The sequence below is a fragment of the Canis lupus genome, chromosome 4, assembly GCF_011100685.1.
Source record: "Canis lupus familiaris isolate Mischka breed German Shepherd chromosome 4, alternate assembly UU_Cfam_GSD_1.0, whole genome shotgun sequence".
Classification (NCBI taxonomy): Eukaryota; Metazoa; Chordata; class Mammalia; order Carnivora; family Canidae; genus Canis; species Canis lupus.
Window position 1 is genome coordinate 58368896 of NC_049225.1, and position 21086 is coordinate 58389981.

At 43.0% G+C, this 21086-nt stretch overlaps 1 protein-coding gene across 1 annotated transcript in view; it reads left to right on the forward strand.

Moving 5' to 3' along the window:
* GLRA1 (glycine receptor alpha 1) overlaps positions 1-20171 on the forward strand; it is a 51491-nt gene extending 31320 nt beyond the window's left edge. The window contains exons 6-9 of the mRNA XM_038535459.1: positions 171-308; positions 2405-2619; positions 12438-12584; positions 19690-20171. Of these exons, the coding sequence (XP_038391387.1) occupies positions 171-308; positions 2405-2619; positions 12438-12584; positions 19690-20004 (815 nt within the window). The 3' untranslated portion in view covers positions 20005-20171. The remainder of the gene's footprint in view (positions 1-170; positions 309-2404; positions 2620-12437; positions 12585-19689) is intronic.
* The last annotated feature ends 915 nt before the right edge of the window (positions 20172-21086 follow it).

The window sequence follows — 21086 nt, forward strand, 5'->3', positions numbered from 1 at the left end:
CCAGTTTTAACCTCCTTGGAAGGGGCAGGGTGGAAGAGGAGGTTGGTAAGGCAACATGGTCTCATGAGTGCCATCTAGTGCCTGATGCCTCCAACCCAAACCAATTCTGACATGCTTCAAATAAGTGCTTCTGGGTGGTGACTGCTCTTTCTTCTGATCCCCCATCCCAGTTGGCTATACCATGAATGACCTGATCTTCGAGTGGCAGGAGCAGGGAGCTGTGCAGGTGGCAGATGGACTAACTCTACCCCAGTTTATCTTGAAAGAGGAGAAAGATTTGAGATACTGCACAAAACATTACAACACAGGTAGGTGCAAGGGTATCCTCCTCAGGTCCCACCCCCAAACTAGGGTCAGAGGTAATTCCAAATATTCATTCAACCTTTGATTCAACAGATCTTCTCAGGTGCCTATGATGGACATGGTTATGTGTTTATTACCTAGTGGTTAAGAGAATAGTCTTTGAAACCAAGAAAATGGCTCTGACACTTTCTTCCTGGATGTCATGGGGCAAGTAAGTGAAGCTTAGGCCACACCTCACTGAATGGGAAGCTAGGAGAGACTGTCTTCATTCCAGGTAGCAGCATGCCCAGTTCCAAATGAATCCTATTCCTAAGGCAGAAGGGAGGAGCTGATATTAGGGCATCTGACAGTGTCTGTCACAGAGGAACTGGCATTTCTGACAGGGCACAGGAACACAGAATGCTCTCATCAGACAGCAGGAGGGAGCTGAGAAGTGCCACTAGGGTTGTAAACAGTGCAATTGGAAAGGGTCCCCTAGACTGTGAACTGCAAGAGGATGTAGAAACCATGACTGTTTTGCTCAGCTGTCTTCCAGGCACAGCACAGCTTCTGGTGGAAGATCAAACCAAGACTGGCCTTTCCTGCCCTACCCTGAGCTGGAAAGGAGCTCACAGAGACACAGTGGAAGAAAGATAGGCAGTTAGGATGCCTGCTGGAGTATTGGGTAGGAGGCTGCTCTCCTAGCCCAGCTGCAAAGGGTGGTTGCATAAAAATGGCTGCTGACAGAAGCCAGGGAGGGGAGGAGGTGAAGCAGGGGAGTTGAGAGAAATCACACTGTGCCCTGGTACAAGGAGGAGGCCCAGACCAAGGGCAGGCAGCCTGGTCTCTGGTCTCTTGAGGACAGATGCCCCTTCCTGGGTAACCTCCAAGATGTCTCAGAACCTCCAGAGATACTCTCCTGATCACTGGGCATGCTGAGACACAGAGAAGTAATGATACACCCATTAGCAGCCATGAGAGCAGGGACTTCCCACGAATCACATAATCACACTGTCTCGCATACCATAACTTGAAACACCACTCTCTCATTCATTATCTCATTGGCTTTTCACTATTTCCACTTAAGCAAGGGCTGAGTTCTGTGCTAGGCCCTGTGGATACAAGGGCAGAGGCTGATGAGGCCCTGCCCACATGCAGCAGACAGTCCAGGGAGCTCTAGGAAATTCCCTAGTAACTGCACTGCAGTGGGCTGGAGATGAGAACCAGCCCCCCTCCATGAGACAGCCCTGTCCCAGTTTCAGGCAAGCACAGATGGGGAGAAGACCAGCTGCCCCCAGTCCAGTGCAGAAGAGAGAGAGAGAGACACCGACATGACTATGCCCTCACTGTATTATGCCCTAAAGGCCAGATAACTGCATGAACAGAACTGAACTGAAGGAACTTGCAAGGAAGAGTCATTCTGCCTGGGTAGACTTCACATTCACCGCAGAGGAGCAGGAGGGTTGCTTTGGCTGGTTGTGGGGAGGAGTCCCTGGTTTATCCCAGACAGAGGGATTAGCAGGAGCCAAAGCTCAGAAAGGCCAAAGTGTAGAACATGTTCAAGGCAAGGGATACAGTCGAAGGCATCATGATTAGGGTGAAGGAAGAAGGGAAAAGCGATGGAAAACCAGGCCACAGCATGACTACGAACACCAGACTGAAAAGTTTGAACTTTTTCTTGTAAATAATGGGGATTTTATGGTTTGAGAAAAGAAGGAAGGAAAGAAAGGTTTTCATAAGAGGAAGTAACAAGATCAAGCCACGTTTGGGGAAAATGACTGGCAGAAGGATAAAGAATGGTCCACTTAGGCACACTCTTAGCAACAAAACATGGCTGATGAGGGTGATGGCAACTGAGCACACATGGTGTGAGGGCAGTGCTAAGTTCTTCATAGGCATCATCCCATTTTATCCTCACAGTAACCATATGAGGTAGGTATCATCATCATCATCATCCCCAATTTTCCACAGATGAGGAAACTGAGACATAGAGATTCAATCACATGCCTGAGGACACAGCTAGTGTGAGGCTGAACCAGGACCCCCGCTGAGGTTGTTCTGACCTCAACATCTGGTTCCTACTCACCAGGCTACTTTGCCATCTCACTATAATTTCTTGCAGGTAAATTCACCTGCATTGAGGCCCGGTTCCACCTGGAGCGACAGATGGGCTACTACCTGATCCAGATGTACATTCCCAGCCTGCTCATTGTCATTCTCTCATGGATTTCCTTCTGGATCAACATGGATGCCGCACCAGCCCGTGTGGGCCTGGGCATCACCACTGTGCTCACCATGACCACCCAGAGCTCTGGCTCCCGAGCATCCCTGCCCAAGGTAAGTCCTACTGCCAGAGAGCACAGAACACCTGTACTCATCTCCCTACCCTGACTGAGAGAAAGGGAGCACAAGGCATTAGTCACTATTTCTTTATCTACTACACTTGGCAGGATACAGCATGCTGATCCATCAAATCCTCTCCTCCAGACTGAACATTACGTCGTATACAGTGGCCAAACCCCACATTTTGCTCCATGCTCTACCAACATTACACACACATCCTGTTTCATTTACTATTCACACTCAACTCCACCACTTCCTCCATTCACTTTTGTGGCTAAATACAACATCCTGCTCCTTTCACCATTAACAGTAGATACTTTGGGATGGGGGTCTCCAAGACCACCCCCATGTTCAGAGAGTTAGTACAACTCACAGGACTCTACAAAACGTTGTACTCACAGCTAAGATTTCTTACAGTGTCATATTAAGGATACACAGCTAGGCAGGCACCCAGGTGGCTCAGTCGGTTGAGTGTCCAACTCTTGGTTTCTGCTTGGGCCATGATCTCAGGGTCGCGGAATGGAGCCCCACATGGGGCTCTGAGCTCAGCAAGGAGTCTGCTTCCCCTCTCCCCCGTCCCTCCCCAAACTCACGCATGCACTCTCTCTCTAAAATGAATAAATAGGGGTGCCTGGGTGGCTCAGTGGTTGAGCATCTGCCTTCAGCTCAGGGCATGATCCAGTCCCACATCAGGCTTCCTGAAAGAAGCCTGCTTCTCCCTCTGCCTGTGTCTCTGCCTCTCTGTGTGTGTGTCTCTCGTGAATAAATAAATAAAATCTTTTTAAAAACTAAATTAAATTTTAAAATCCTTGAAAAAAATTAAAATCTCTAAAAATAAAATAAAGTAAAATTAAATTAAAAAGAATACACAGCTAGGTGATAAAGGAAAAAGACACAGGCAGGGTCTGGAGAAATCCGTGTGCAGGCTTCTTGTTTTCTCCCTCCCATTGAGAGACGACACAGAGCACATTCTTACCCTAACAATCAAAAGGCAGTCACATGTGTGGGATGTTTCTGCCCAGGGAGATAGAGATATTATTTTGAGATTCATTTAAGATTCGGTATCGATGGTTTTTATTGGGTGCTGGTCACATAGGCACCCTCTGCCGAGCACATACCAAAACTCCAGACTCCCAGAAGAAAAGCAGACACTCTGCATACACCATATTGCTTATATAGGCAGTCTAGGCACAGTGAGTCATCCTTATTCGTTAGGGAAAGTGGGTACATTCCCCAAATCCAAGTTCCCAGATGTCAACCAAGGGCCAATCTTGTAAGCAGGTCCTTTGCAAGATAGCAGCCTCATCTGAAAAATCACACGTGAATTTTTTTCTGTACATACCTCAATCCTCTTTTACGTTTCTAATGTTCAACATGACATTCTGCTACTTTCACTATTCACTCTTGAACCATACTCTGCTCCATTCACTATTAACACTAGACACAGCACTTCACTCCATTCACTATTAAAGCCAGATACACATTCTGCTCCATTCACTCTGTGCTAGACACAACATTCTGCTCCATTCTTCTAACACCAGACACAGCATTCCACTTCATTCATTACTGACACCAGCCACTAATTCTCCTCCAGTCACCCTTACAATAAATGCAACATTCTGTTCCTTTCACTGTTAACACCAGACCTCATATTCTGCTTAATTCACTTTTAACACTAGACATAATGTTCTGCTTCATTTACTATTAATGCCAGACACCACATACTCCTCCATTCACCCATATGTGAGGTACAACATTCTGCTGCCTTCAGTATGAATGCTTGATGCCTCATTCTGCTTTTAATGCTAGGCACTGCGTTCTACTACACTCACTACTATCATTTGAGCCACATTCTGCTTTAATCACTCAACAGCAGACACAACATTCAGCTCTACCATTAATGCCAGACTCCATATTCTTCCTTCAGCTTTATGCTAAATGTACCATTCTGCACCATTTTCAATTAATGCCTCATTTAACATTCTGTTTTGATATAGAAAAGTTGGAAGAACATACAATGATCACTCTAATATACCTCACCTGGATTCTGTTATAATCCTGCCACATTTACTTTAGTTCTCCCTCTGTATAGATAGGTAGGTGGGTGGGTAGATAAGTAGGTAAGTAGGTAGGTAGGTAGACAGCCACAATTTTTGCTGAATCATTTGATGGTTACAGACATCATAACAAGCCATCTCTAAATAAGGAATAAGGGTCACAATGATATTTGTCACATCTAAAAATGTTCATATTAAAAAATGTTAACATTAATTCAACAATAATTATATTTATATCATATATCAATTTTATATAATTATTGAATTAGAAATAATTCTATAATATCATCTAATACAGAAACTTTATTTAAATTTTCCCAGTTGTCAAAAAATATCATCAGTAAAAATGGTGAGGGATCCAATCAAGGATCCAGTCACGATTCATATTGTATATGGTTACTCTTTTAATCTAGAATAGTCAGCCCACTGTTTTTTGTTTTCATAATATTTCATGTTCCATTAACTTTTTAAAGATTTTGTTTGTTTGGGACTAAGAAAGCATGGGGGTTGGGGAGGACGGACAGTCTGAGGGAAAGGGAGAAGCAGACCCCCGCTGAACAGGAAGCCTTATGTAGGGCTCCATCCCAGAGTCCTGAGATCATGTCAAAGGCAGACACTTAACCAACTGAGCCACCCAGGCACCACAGATGTTCCATTAACTTTTAATGTGAGAGATGACATTCTGCTTCATCTCCCATCAACATTACACACCACTCTCTCCTTTATTCACTCTTACAAAAAAAAAACAATAATCTGCCCTTTGCACTATTGACACTAGACTTTGCATTCTGCTAGATTCACTATAAATGCTTGAAACCAAATCCCATTTACTATTACCACTTGGCAACACATTCTGCTCTGTGCAATTGTAACAACATATGTATCCGCTTCCTTTTCCTTATGTTAGACTCAACATCCTGCTCCACTGTCTATTGTTGGTGTCACATTCTCTTTCACTTATGATTTACAATAGACTCAACATTCTGCTCCATTCATTGTTGACACCAGACTTGGTATTTGGCTCCATATACTATTAGCACTCAACCTCACATTCTTCCTCATTCACTTTTTTAAGAGCATAAAATCCAGGGGCAATTAATATATCCATAAAGTTGCACGTCCTCACTGATATCTAATTTCAGGACATTTTCATCACCTCAAAAAGAAACCCCCATTACCCATCAATAGTCATCCTTCATTCCCCTCTCTGACCAGCCTCTGGCAATGCCTACTCTACTTTTCACCTCCATGATCTTGCTTATTCTGGACATCTCATATAAATGGAATCATATATGTACTTTCATTTAGCACAATGTTTTCAAGATTCATCTGTACATTGTATCAGTATTTCATTCTCTTTTGTAGCTGAGTAATATTTCCATTGTATGGGTCTATCATTTTTCTTATCTGTTTATCAGTTGAGGGACAGTTGAGTTATTTCCACTTTTTGGCTATTGTAAATAATGCTGCTATGAACATCTGTGTAGAAGTTTTTGTGTGGACATATGTTTTCAACTCTGATAGATATATATATCTAGGAGCGGAATTGTTGGGTCATATGGAAACTACATATTAAACTTGTGAGGAACTACCAAACTATTCTCCAAAGTGTCTACACTACTTCATAATCTTACCAGGGTTCCAATTTCTCCACTTCCTCACTAATGCTTCTATCATCTTTTTTTATTATAAACATCTTAATGGATGTGAAGTAGTATCTATCTCATTGTAGTTTTGGTTTGCATTTTCCTAGTGATTAATAATGTTGAGTATTCTTTTCATGTGTTTATTGGCCATTTCTGTAACTTCTTAGGAGAAATATCTATTCAAATCTTTTGACCAATTTATAATAAAGGTATTTCTCTTTTTATTATTGAGTTATAATAGTTCCTTGTGCATTATGAATTTTAATCCCTTATCAAATACATGATTTGCAAATATTTCCTCACATTTTGTGGGTTGTCTTTTTACTTGTGTCCTTTAATACACAAAAGTTATTAATTTTGATGAAGTAAAACTTACCTATGTTTTCTTTGTTGCTTGGCCTTTGGTATTGTATCTAAGAAACTAATGCCTAATCTAATGTCACAAAAATTTATACCTATGTTGTTTTCTAAGAATTTGGTAGTTTAGCCCTAATTTAGGCTTTAATCCATTTTGCATTTTGCATATAGTATGAGGGAGGGATATCATTCTTTTGCATGTGGATGTCCTGTTACTACTGCACTATTTGTTGAAAGGACTATCCTTTCCCTCCATTGAGTTTATAACCTTGTCAAAAATCAACTGACCATAAATATATAGGTTTATTTCTGGACTCTCAGTTCTATTCCACTGACATACTTATCCTATGTCAGTACCACACTGTTGATTATTTTTGCTTTGTAGTAAGTTTTAAAATTGGCAAGTGTGAGTCCTCTAACTTTGTTCTTTTTAAAGATTGGTTTGGCTATTCTGGGTCCCTTATGTTTCCATATGAACCAGAATATGAATTTTTAAGTTCTGTTTGTCAATTTCTGCAACAACAATAAAAAGGGAAGTTAGATTAAAAATGCACTGCGTCTGTGGATGAATTTGGAATGTTGCCATCTTAATGATAGCAAGTCTTCCAATCCATAAGCACAGGATGTCTTTTCATTTCATAGGTCATTCCATTGTCTTCTACACTGCTTGATTCTTTTCTTTTTTTCCCAAGATTCTATTTAAATTCAAGTTAACATATAGTGTAGTATTAGTTTCAGGAGCAGAATTTAGTGATTCATCACTTACATATAACACCCATTGTTCATCACAAGTGCCCTCTTTAATGCCCATCATTCATTACCCCACCCCCACCCATCTCCTGCCAGCAACCCTCAGTCTATTCTCTATAGTTAAGAGTCTCTTATGGTTTGCCTCCCTCTCTGCTTTTACCTTATTTTATTTTACCTTCCCTTCCTCTATGTTCATGTTTTGTTTCTTAAATTCCACATGCATGAAAGCATATGGCATTTGTCTTTCTCTGACTTATTTCATTTAGCATAATACCCTCTAGTTCTATCCATGTCATTGCAAAAGACAAGGTTTCATTCTTTTTGATGGCTAATATTCCAGTGTGTGTATATGTGTGTGTACACCTCACATCTTCTTTACCAGTCATCAGTTGATGGACATTTGGGCTCTTTACATAGTTTGGCTATTATTGATAATGCTGCTATAAACATTGGGGTGCACGTGCCCTTTCAAATCACTATTTTTGTATCCTTTGGATAAGTACCTAGTAGTACAATTGCTAGGTCATAGTATAGTTCTATTTTTAACTTTTTGAGGAACCTCCCTACTATTTTCCAGAGTGGCTGCATCACTTTGCATTCCCACAAACAGTGTAAGAGGGTTCCTCTTTCTCTGCCTCCTCACCAACATCTGTTGTTTCCTGAGTTGTTAATTTTAGCCATTCTGACAGGTGTAAGGTGTTATCTCTCATGGTGGTTTTAGTTTTTATTCACTCATAATGAGTGATGTTGAGCATTTTTTCATGTGTCTGTTAGCCATCTGTATTAGACTGCTTGAATTCTAACGAGAAATCTCACTACTCAGGATGACTGGGTGGCTCAGTGGTTGAGTGTCTGCCTTTGGCTCAGGGCGTGATCCTGGGATCCTGGGATCAAGTTCCACATCGGGCTTCCTGCATGGAGCCTGCTTCTCCCTCTGCCTGTGTCTCTGCCTCTGTGTGTGTGTGTGTGTGTGTGTGTGTCTTTCATGAATAAATAAAATCTTAAAAAAAAAAAAGAAAGAAAACTCATTCCTCACAATTGCAATGCAGTTCTTTATGCCCATGGGTCATCTCTGTGCTTTAATAATCTCTACTCCCCCACTCCAACTTAAAAGTATATAATCAATCCAATGAAAAATCAGTTGTCATTCTTATTGAGGATCCCTTGTATATGATGAGTTGCTTTTCTCTTGCAGCTTTTAAGATTCTCTCTTTGTCTTCTGGCAGTTTGATTATGAAGTGTGTAGGTGTGGAGCTCTTTATTTTGCTTGGAGTTCATACTTCTTAGATGTGGACATTAGTGTTTTTCTTCAAATTTGAGGATGTTTTGGCCATTATTTCTTCAAATATTTTGCTTCTTTTTTCTCCTTCAGGCACACTCATTAAACATGTTAGTGTATTTGATGGTTCCTCACAGATCTCTGAGGCTCTGTTCATTTTTCTTCATTCTGTTCTTCAGACAAGATAACCTCGAGTTCACTGATTCTTCAACTTCACTGATTCTTCTGTCGGCTCAAATATGCTATTTATCCTCTCTAGTGAACTCTTCAGTTATTTTTCAACTCCAGAATTTCTATTTGGTTCTTTTTATCATTTCTATCTCCTATTCTGTTTGGTAAGACTTTATTCTGGTACTTTCCTTTAGTTGTTTATACAGGTCTCCTTTAGTTCTTTGAACACATTTAAAGTAACTGATTTAAAACCTTCAGTAAGGGACACCTGGATGGCTCAGCAGTTGAGTGTCTGCCTTGGGCCCAGGGCGTGATCCTGGAGTGCCACATCGGGCTTCCTACATGGAGCCTGCTTCTTTCTCTGCCTATGTCTCTGCCTCTCTCTGTATGTGTCTCTCATGAATAAATAAATTAAAAATCTTTGGGGGAAAAAAAAAGCCTTCAGTAAATCCAACATCTGGGCTTCCTCAGGGGCAGCTTCTTTTGACTACTTTTTTTTTTTTTTCTGTGTATGGGGCTTAGTCAATTTGGGCTGCGATAACCAAGTACCAGAGACTGGGTGACTTATAAATAACAAAAATGTATTTTTCAGAGTTCTGGAGACTGGAAGCCTGAGATCAGGTGCCAGCATAGTAGGGTTCTGGTGAGGACCCTCTTGCAGTTGCAAATTGCCTACTTATTATTATATCCTCACAGGGTGGACAGAGAACTAGCTAGCTAGCTGGTATCTTTTTATAAAGGCACTAATCCCTTCATGAGGGTTCCACTCTTATGATCTAATGACATCCTAATGGCCCCAACTCCAAATACCATCACGTTGGAATTAGGATTTCAGTTAATGAAGGGAGGGGGGCAGGGACACAAACATTAGTCCATTGCAAGGCCATCCTTTATATCTTTGTATATCTTATAATTTTGGGTTGAAAACTACATTTTACACAATGTAATGGCATCTCAGGAAATCAGATTCTTGTTGCTGTTTGTTTAGTAACTCTTGTGAATTAATTCTCTAAGGTCTGTATTGTATTGTATATGGTCTTTGTTGTATAGGGTCAGTGAAGTCTCTGCCCCGCTTGGTGGTTAGCTAAAATTGGACAGAAATTTGCTTAAATGTGTGGAACCTAGAAATCTCCCAACTTTCTCCTAAGGCTCTACAGATATATTAGAACACACCTCCAACACTCAGCCAAGCAGTTTACAGTTTTGCCTTACCCTTCACTTGCAGCTTGCTCAGTGTGTCAAGGTGAGACAGAGTTGAGAGCGAAGGGGCCTTCTCAGGTCTTCCCTGAGTAGAACACAGGCTTAAGTATGCACAGCAATTCCCAGAAATATGTCAGAGCTTTCTAAAGCCCCCTATGGACATCTCATTCCCCCAGATTTTCCTTTTAAGCTTTTTTAATCAACCTATTGTTTGCCTCAACTATTACCTACTGCCTCAGGCTGATGTGATGTTCAACAATTGCCACTGACTGTTTTCAACAGATGCCTCCAGGGAAAAGGCTGTTCACATTGGGCCAGCTCCAAGTCAGGCCAAATAAAGACAGCCTTTTTTGTGAGTGAGGTCTTTCAGAAAGGAAGACAAGTTAAATAATGACAGTTCTCTGGGAATGGGGCTTTAAAGAAGCTCCAACTCTGTTCTACCCCATCCACTGATTGCCTGGATACTGGTTTTCAGAATGATTACAGGCTGTTGGTTTTCAAGGCTAGCACAGAACTGGAGACAGGAGAACAGGAATTTGGCAGGTTAAAACACCACAAGGCCCCAAGAGAAATGAAAACATATGTCCACACAAAAACTTGTACAACAGATGTTCACAGCAGCATTATTCATAATAGCCCAAAAGTCGAAACTTAAATGTCCATCAACTGATGACTGGATCAACAAAATGTGGTATATCCACGTAATGAAATATTATTTGGCCATAATAAAGAATGACAGGAAATATAGGGGTGGCTCAGTTAAGTGTCTGACTCTTGGTCTTGGCATGGATCATCATCTCAGTGTCATGAGATCAAGCCCTGCAGCAGGCTCCATGCTGAGCGGGAAATCTGCTTGGGATTCTCTCTTCCTCTCCTGCTTGCATTATTTTTTTCTCAAATAAATCTTTTTTTTTTAAAAGAATGAAATATAGGGGATCCCTGGGTAGCTCAGCGGTTTGGTTCCTGCCTTTGGCCCGAGGTGAGATTTTGGAGTCCCGGGATGGAGTCCCACGTCAGGCTCCCTGCATGGAGCCTGCTTCTCCCTCTGCCTGTGTCTCTGTCTCTCATGAATAAAGAAAGGAAAGAAAGGAAAGAAAGGAAAGGACAGAAAAAGAGACGGAGACGATAGTCAGGGAGATGAGTGAGTAGAGAGGAGATTATTTCGATGCGTCTTGGAGGTTTTTTTCTTTGCTTTCGTTCTTTTCTTTTCTACTCTCCTCCACCTCCCTCTCCTCTCCTCTCCTCTCCTCATCCTACGTCTCCTACTCCCTCTCCTCTCTCTCTCCTACCCCCCCCTCCCCTCCCCTCCCTCCCCCTCCCCCGCCCCCCCCCTCCCCCCCCCCCCCCCCCCTCTCCCTCCCCTCCCCTCCCCCTCCACCTCCCCCCCCTCCCCTCCCTCCCCGCCCCTCCCCTCCCCCTCCCACTCCCCTCCCAAAGAAAAGAAAAAAGACTACAACATGGATGAATCTTGAAAATATGCTAAGTAATTGAAGCTAGTCATAAAAGGACACATGGTGTATGATTCCACTCATAGGAAAAGCTCAGAATGGGGAAACCTATAAAGACAGAATGTAGATTAATGGTTGCTTGGGATGGGGTAGGGGGAGAGACAGGAATTGGCGGAATAGGGAAAAGAATGATGGCTAAAGGTTACTAGGTTTCTTTTGGAGGTGATGAAAACATTCCAAAATTGACTGTGATGATGGTTGCATATATCTCAAATGTATTAAAAACTATTGAAATATACATTTTAAGTGTGTGAATTGTATGGTATATGAATTACATCTCAATGAAGCTAGGTTTGTTTTTTTTTGTTTTTTTTTGTTTTTTTTTTTTTTAATGCTACAAAGTTTGATGCTCTTACTGGCATTCAGCTGACTTTTTAAGTAAATTCTTTCAAGATTGCTGTTAGCCTTTGGTTAACAGAGCTTCTGAGACAGTTGATTCTGACCATTTCTGCTGTTGTCTTCATTCCTTTTATAGAGAAAAGAATTCTTGAACATCTTACTCTGACACTTTTTAACATCATCTGTTTACTTTTAATGATATATATACCATTCTGTTCCTATCACCCTTAGACTAAACACAACATTCCATTTCACTCAATTTTGTTGCTAGATACCCCATCCTCCTCTCTTTACTACTCTTCTGGGTACCATATTCTATTTTCTCTAGTGTTTTAGACAGTCTTCTTGATTCATTTTTCTTCTGTTTTCCTTTGTACCTTCCTAATATCCCAGCTGAGGAGGGAAAAGCAGTGGGTGATGGGGGAGTTACTGAGGAGCAGAAATATTGAGATATTTCATTCTCCCCTACCTTCATGCCCCTGTGTTCTTCTCATCCCCACTTCAGGTGTCCTATGTGAAAGCCATTGACATTTGGATGGCAGTGTGCCTCCTCTTCGTGTTCTCAGCCCTGCTTGAGTATGCTGCTGTCAACTTTGTGTCTCGGCAGCACAAAGAGCTGCTCCGATTCAGGAGGAAGCGAAGACATCACAAGGTAGGACTTTGAATCACTACCTAAGGAGGGAGAGTTGGTAGTAAACAGAAGAGTTCCAAGCAGCCTTGTCTTGTGATATGTGTTTGACTGGACCATCCTTCTCAGTGCATAAGGCAGATATAAAATAGGGATTGAAGTCCTAGAAGACCTAACTTCCCATCCCATAAATAATGCCTTGTTGGGTCTGTAGGCAGTTATTCTTCAAACCATAACACATAGAAATGATCCAGTTATACCTGAAAACAGAAGTGATAGAGCAAACACTGAGGGTCTAAGATAATAACTAGCTGTGACCTTGAAGCGTGGCAGGCTGAAAGATTTTTATTGGTGTTTTCTGCAAGGCTGCATTATTTCCAAGGGTTTGGTTCTAGAAGGGCACTGCACCACAAAAGGTAAGATCTTTGAGTAGAATGTCCAAGTGCCAGGTCTTTGCTTCCTACTTCCATAAAAGGGGCCTCATGCAAGATTCTCCCCCAGAGTGCATTCTCTCACTTTATGAGGGTGTGAATAAAAAACTACTTGGCAGACCATCTATACACAGTCACCAACCTCTGCTAACTCAGAGGCTGTGTTCCAACCAGCAAATGCCATTGGGGAGAGTGCCGTCTGTGGGAACAAACTGGGAGTACACCTTGGTCTATAAATATTTCCCCAAAGACCTCACCTCACCTTTTTTTTTTTTCCTCCAACCACAATTATTTTTACTATGAAACAGAATTTCCTTACAAATTAAGTAGTTTTTACAGTGGTGACATTTATCATTGATGTGATCTGTTTAAGATGACTGTAGTCAAAAGGGAAGTTGGGCTTGTTATTTTTCCAGAAATTGAAAAAAGTACCATCATTAAGATAAGGAAGAGAAAGATTTGTATCCATCTTTTTGTGACATGTAAGGTGAGAGTGCAGTCTCACAGTTGGAGAATTTGTGGCTATTGCTGGAGGAACTGGAGATGCTCTCTAGTAATCCTCACCTCTGGATATCAGAGAATCCACTTTTCTTTCCAGCCTCATCTTTACACCACTTTCTCCTTTGATCTCTGAGCACCAACTACCCTAATTTTTTCCCTTGTTGCTCAAACGTACACATAGGACTTTAGATGTCTTGTTCTTTCCTGGAATGCCCTCCCCGTGCATTTGCTTAGTGTTAACCAAGCACTTATTTTCTGGTTCTTAGCTGAGGCATCTTTCCTGATACCTGAGTCAAGGTCTAGGTCCTGTAGTGAGGTTCTCATGCAAGGCTGTCAAGTATGGCCATGCAGACTATATCCTACACAGGTCCCTAGCCAATGAAGCACTTTTCCCCAAGACCTGTCTCAGCATAGACTGTATCAGCCAAAGGAAGGGATTCCCATTCATATGTTTAGAAAGGAGGGATGCCATTTTTTCTAATCTGCACAAGGATGCTGTGTGAGCTAACAAAGGTCAAGCTCTAATAGAACTCAGTTTCCCTCCTTCTGAACATTTATCTTGATTTACAATTATACATTCAATGATGTAGTTGTTTTGTGCTTATCTCTTCCACTGAATTATAAGCTCCATAATGGTGGAGACCAGGTCTATTTTTGCTCAGTGCTGTCTCTGGTAACCAACACAATGCCTGACACATAGTGAATATACTATAGGCATTTACTGAACAAATGGACAAAGGGATAACCTAATGAACAAAGAGGAGCCCTTCCGGTCAGAGAGCCTACCCAGAAGTTTTTCCAGCAATAGATTAGATTAGAGCAAACAAGAACCCATAATACACTATGACCTGTCAGGCCATACCAATACCTGCCATACACCACAGATGTATAAGCTTTAGACTGACCTGCTTCAAATAGCTGTCTACTACTCAGCTGCAATGTGTTGTGTCAAAGGACCCTGTTTTTTTTTTTTCAAAGATTTTAGATTTTTTTTTTATTTTTATTTATTTATGATAGTCACACAGAGAGAGAGAGAGGCAGAGATACAGGCAGAGGGAGAAGCAGGCTCCATGCACCAGGAGCCCGACGTGGGATTTGATCCCGGGTCTCCAGGATCGCGCCCTGGGCCAAAGGCAGGCGCTAAACCACTGCGCCACCCAGGTATCCCTTTCTTTTTAAGATTTTAGTTATTTATTCATGAGAGACACACAGAGAGAGAGGGAGAGAGAGAGAGAGAGAAGCAGAGACACAGGCAGAGGAAGAAGCAGGCTCCATGCAGGGAACCTGACATGGGACTTGATCCCAGGTCTCCAGGATCATGCCCTGAGCCGAAGGCAGGCACCAAACCGCTGAGCCACCCAGGCATCCCATCCCTGGTTTGTGTTTTTGTTTTGTTTTTTTTTTTTAATCACTGTGATTTAAAGATAGCCTTTTTCTTGGCCCAGTTTCTCCATCTGTAAAATGGACTGAATTGGCACAATGGAGGACTGTGGTGAAGATTAAATCAGATTATGAGGTAGCTTTAAGTTTGATTCCTGCCACATAAGGGCCAGGGAATAAAATGATTACACGCACACAGTATTTTCATCAGTGTATTTCTTAAACATCAGCTATCTGATTCAATTAACTTCTAGTAGTTTATCATAGGCAGGAGGCAGACATTTCAAGACAGAAAATATCTATGGGTGTTCAGGTGTAACCATCCTTCTAAATCTGCATTAGAAGAGAAAACTATCGGGATTCCTGGGTGGCTCGGCAGTTTGGCACCTGCCTTTGGCCAGGGGCGTGATCCTGGAGTCCTGGGATCGAGTCCCACATCTGATCCTGGAGTCCCGGGATCGAGTCCCACATCTGGCTCCCGGCATGGAGCCTGCTTCTCCCTCTGCCTGTGTCTCTGCCTCTCTCTCTGTATGTCTCTCATGAATAAAAAAATAAAATCTAAAAAAAAAAAAAAGGAAGAGAAAACTATCTTCAGTGCAGCAAGCCAGACAGGCATTCTCAAAAGACCTCTAGTTTTAGACCCTACTGCCCATTGGATACTTAGCCTTTGACTATTAAAATAATCCAAGCAAAAAAAAAAAAAAAAAAAAACCAAAAAACAACAACAAAAAAAATAATCCAAGCAAAGAACTGACCAAACATGCCTATCTTGGGAATTTATTATTTTTCCTTTTTTCCCACTGGCTAGCTGCTTTTTCCATTTTCCTCGGGTAAAAGAGAGTTAATATATTTGTTAAAAGGACACTTATTTGGGAAGATTATGTCCAAAATATTTGACTAGCATCAGGCCAGTAGACTGTGCACTGCACAACTCCAGGGGATGCTATTTGCATAGGCTAAATGTAAATGGAATCCCCTGCAAATGTGCGGTATGAGGGGCCTACAGTACTTCCAAAGGCTGCCTCCACCCTCACCAACTCCCTACCAGTTTTACACACTAGAGGAAAATTAAACTTTCTCTGGGGCCAGGTGAAATGTCAATAAAGCCACTATCAGATTTGTTCAGAAATCTGGGCTCCATTCCCTCCTCCCTCTCTCACAGCATGTTAGTAGTGCTGAAAGAGTTCTTAGAGGGCATCTCTGTCCACTCTGCCCATGCAAGTGACAACAGCAAGGAGAAGCAAGTCACTAGGATCACAGAGGTGCTAGGGGCAAAAGCAGGGTAGGTTCTTGAGGTCCCACGGCTCTTACTGACCCTATACCATCAGTTGCTTATCTGTCCATCAATGTTTCCATCCTGAAGCCAATAAAAATAACCCTGAGATTTATTAGATCACAAATAAGAAGCAAGACTTATCCCAAGGCAAAGGTCAAAAACCAGCAGCCAGAGTTCTAATCCAACATGCATCTATCTGTATTTTCACTAGCAGTGTCTTAGAAGTCTAAAATAAGGTGCCAGCATTTAAAAATCACACTTTTATCTTCACTCAAAAAGTCACAGCCTCTAGTCCCACTGGATTCACGTCCCATCTGATACAAGGTCATAAGAACTGCCTGTGGGTAGGAACACATTCTCTGCTTTGCCATGGTCTCTTCTGACTAGAGATTTTTTTCAGCCCTGGCTCATATCTTCACTCACATTTCTCCTGCACAGCCCCTTATGTGTGGCTGAATCAGTGTGACCTTGTTCCTAAGGGTTCTGAAATTGGCTGAAATGTCAGAAACTACAAGGATGCAGAATTGCATAAAGCAGCCCTTCCTTTGCAGTAACCCCCTCTGGATGTGGCTTGTACATCAGCAGTGCATAAGCTTGGGCTGCAGAAACCTCCCTTCAGTGGGAAGGGTGCAGAGGGGGATTTCAGCCCCAGATGGTGAGTGAAAAGTAACTAGCTCCATGCCTGAGTTTGTCAGAGCCTGTGATCTTGGCCAGGCTCCTCAACTCCCACCATCCTCCCATGTTACCTCATTTGTTGGGCACAAAACATCTGGTCCTCAAATTCCCTGGCTGGCCTCATTAGTCAGATTATTAGGAAATCTGCGATCCCAACTGGGCAGGCACACTCCCAACCTCCCTGGGTTCTAGAAGAGACAACCAGATTTCCCCCGGCTCCATCCCCAAGCTTTCATTTCCTGCCATCTGCTGGAGAGAACAGGAATAGCAAGCCTCTCTCCAGTCATTTCTAGCGAATTTCCTTTCTCCTAGCTAAAGTGTGAAATTGATGATCATCTAACTAGATGGGGCCTCCAGGCCACACCTCCCCCCCTTCCACTCCCATGTTTAATAGATGAGGAAGGCAGAGAATAATTCGCCCAAAGCTGTATATAAAATTAATTTGGTGCTTCCCTTGCATAACTAGAACCCAGCGAGAAAACATTTTCAAGCATCACATCCTGCAGCTAGGGCAGATTTATACTCGTAAGCAATGGAGTTGGACTCAAACCCCCTTCCAGGCGCAGGGTCCAGTAATGTGGACAGCTGCCCCCAACTCCGTTCCTTGGCCCTGGCACAAACCTTCTACTGTTGCCCTACTCAGAGACAAATATTTATTGAGATCTATTTGCCAAGCACATGTTCTTTCCCCCTTTCTGCCGTGAGGGTGTTGGACCAGATTCAACCATTTGCCAAAGATTTCTTGAGCATTTTTCACGTCTCAAATCCCCTGGGGCCAGGAATATAACCTCATAAAAAAAAAGAAAAAAGAAAAAAAAGGAAACTAGGAGTAGTGAAGATATACTAGTAAACATTTACTTATTTATTCCACAAATATTTACTGAGTTTTGAGCATATGTCCAGGAACTCTGTGCATATGTTCAGTGTTGAGGGTGCAATTAACATGAGTAAGACTCTGCCTTCATAAAGCTTAGAGTCTAATGGGAGAAATAGACATGAATCAAGAAACATAATGTACAGCGCCTGGGTGGCTCAGTCAGCATCTGGCTCTGGATTTTGGCTCAGGCCATGGTCTCAGGGTCTTAACATCCAGCCCCATGTCAGGCTCTGCACTGGGCATGGAGCCTGCTTAAGATTCTCTTTCTCTCCTTCTGCCCTTGCTCCACCCTCACTCTCTAAAAAATAAAAATAAAAAGGTTTGCAAGAGATAAAGATTTTTTTTTTAAAGAAACATAATTTGATAAGAGCTTAAAAAAAAAAGAGAGGGATGTACATGGAGCTCATGGAGCACATAGCAGGAGCACCTCACTATCCTTGCCCTCAGGGAAGGCTTCAGAGTTAGACATTAGTTCAGTGAAAGAGAAGGCATTGGAAGCAGAGGTTAGGAGTATGTGCCAGGAAGACAGAACAATTTGAACAGAGGCCCACAGCTGAAAAAGGAGAATGGCACTTTTGAATATATGTACATATTTCAGGGTGACTGGCGCATAGAATGCCAGACGGAGAACGGCACAGATGAGACTGGAGAGGCAGGCAGAGTTCAGGTCACCCAAGCCTCATTTACCATGTGAGGATGTTAATTATCCTGAAGCCAGGGGCAGCCTATTAAGAAGTTCAAACAAAAGACCAATAAGATCTGTGTTATGACAACTCAGATGGGTTGGGGGGACCGGACTGGAGACAGGAGGAAGACTGGGCTGAAGTTGTCACAAGTTGCTCCTAGGGTGGCCCAAGCAAGGGTGAGGAACAGACCTGGAAAGGGGCTCCTCTACTGTGTCTTCTGTTTTACGTCAGCCCTGTCCTACACAGGAACAAGCAGAAGATAGGCCTCCTACTCTAAGAACCCTCACTCCCTAGGAGCACAATGTGAGCTGATAAAAATTCCCCAGAGCTACACACTGAATCAACAGCTCAGCTGAGGCTCTCGGTGCCACCAGAGCTCACCCGGGAAGATGATAAAGCCAGACATGATGAGAGCAGACAACAGTGTCTCCATAAGTCAGATCAGTAAAAGATAACCAGGAGCTGGGAAATGGAGAAATTAGAAGAATAAAGGCAGCAGGCATGTTGGTAGTGAGCATATACGGCAGGGAGAGAGAAATGCACAAGGGCTGACTTGCAAAGTGCAACCGAACTGCCAGGTATGCAAAGCAGAAAGCAAGGGGAAGGACAGAAGCCTGTAAAGGTAAGTTGAAGCCAAATGATGGAGGGCCTTGAATGATAACTTAATCCAGAGGTACGTCTGAGGTCACAAGTGCCAGGGCTGTGGGAACGTGGAGGGAGAAAGAAGCTATGGCTTCCCCGCCGTGTAAACAGGTGAGGTCCATAGCATTGCTCTCTCCTAGGCCATCTGCCCCCTCCCTCCAACCCATGCCTAAGAAAACATCATCTGGGGAATGGGGTGGAAAAAGAGGGCAAGGAGGCAACAGAGGCAAAGCAGGGGATCTCTCCAAATTTTCCCCTTGATTTCTAACAAAACAGCATCCAGAACATCTGCTCATGTATAACCTCTGATGATCAAAAGAACCTTTTGATGTAGTAGGGTGAATATTTTCCCTCACAGGAAACGATGAAGTAAAAACCCCTGAGACTCAAAGAAGTAACTTGCCTAAGGCCACACAGCCAGCAAGTGACCAAGCCAGACTTGGACATAGGTCTGCATACTCTAGGCATATTCCTATCCCCTGGTTTGCATCTGTTTCAGCATGCAAGTGGCGCCCCTCTATAAGGCATAACTCCCCAGCCAGCTTAAAAGCCTTCAGAAAACCTGGAATGATAGAGGCAGGGAGAACCAGATGGGCCTGGCCTGGCCCCCAGGGGAGTGCCTTGCAGGGAGGGTGCCCAGCCCCTGTCTTATTTTAAGTAGAGCCCCATGCTGAATCTATTCCAGGAGGATGAGGCTGGAGAAGGCCGCTTCAACTTCTCTGCCTATGGGATGGGCCCAGCCTGTCTGCAGGCCAAAGATGGCATCTCGGTTAAAGGAGCCAACAACAACAATACCACCAACCCCCCTCCCGCACCATCTAAGTCCCCAGAGGAGATGCGAAAACTCTTCATCCAGAGGGCCAAGAAGATCGACAAAATATCCCGCATTGGCTTCCCCATGGCCTTCCTCATCTTCAACATGTTCTACTGGATCATCTACAAGATTGTCCGCAGGGAGGATGTTCACAACCAGTGACGGTCTGGGATGGAGGGGTGGGGGGAGGCTGGGAGAGGGCAGATTGGGAATAGCACAGGAATCCGAGAGCCTAAGGAAGAGAAAAGGAGAGGGAGGGGGCACACATACAAACTCCTTTCTCTGCACTATGTGCAATAGCAAAATGCAGTGATGCATGAATCTTAGAATGTGGCACTATTTAACCTCGGGTGGGCTGGTGGGAGGGGGGTGGGAAGGGCTTTTCTAATATAAGAACTGAGGGGTCGGGAGGAAGGGGAGGGCTAGGGGTGGGGGGTAGGGAGTGGGGGAATAACAGCTTTCAAAAATTTGAGTCCATGGGCTGTGCAGTTTTCCTATTTGGAAGAAGAGTGCAGTCTGCCCCAGAGCAGAAGGAAAGCAATGTAATATATGATATATATTCATGCTTAATATTAATGCAAAACACAAGAACAAAAGATTTGTTTCTAAACCTATCAGCCTAGTAACTGCTTAAATTTTTATAGTCACAGAAGTGACAGACAATTTTTCCCAGAGTGGAAATAGTCACAAATAAGCTTGCTCTGGTGTGTGTCCCATATCACAGCCCTCCAAATGCCATGCCTGTCTTCAAACTGGCCTGGGTGGACACATGCCAAAAAGCCATTCCACCTCTGCTTCAAGAGGGTTATGCGGCCTGGTCATGGGTGTGGAAATAGGGAAAGATGGAGAGAAGAGAGGGTATGACTAAGGAGATGGGAAATCTCAGAGGTCCAAGGATTGATAATCAAGATAACTCCCATATCAGTCCTCAGGTCTCAAGGCTAAGGACCACACCTGCCTCTCTCTGAGCCCTCTTGCTTCTATGCTTCAACACCCACCCCACTTACCCTTCACTGCCACCTAGAAATGGCCGCCATGGTTTTCCCGTTATATTGCTAATATGCAATCTTTTTTATGGTTAAAAAAAAAGTAATAATCTCAAGAAAAATATGCAGATAGATGGAGTATACACAGATGCACTTTTTTCAAATATCTATTTTTTTGGAGAGTCTCTTTGGAATTGCAAGTGGATATATATTTGGGAAGGTGGGGTCCGTGGGATGAAGTAGATTTATTATATAGTG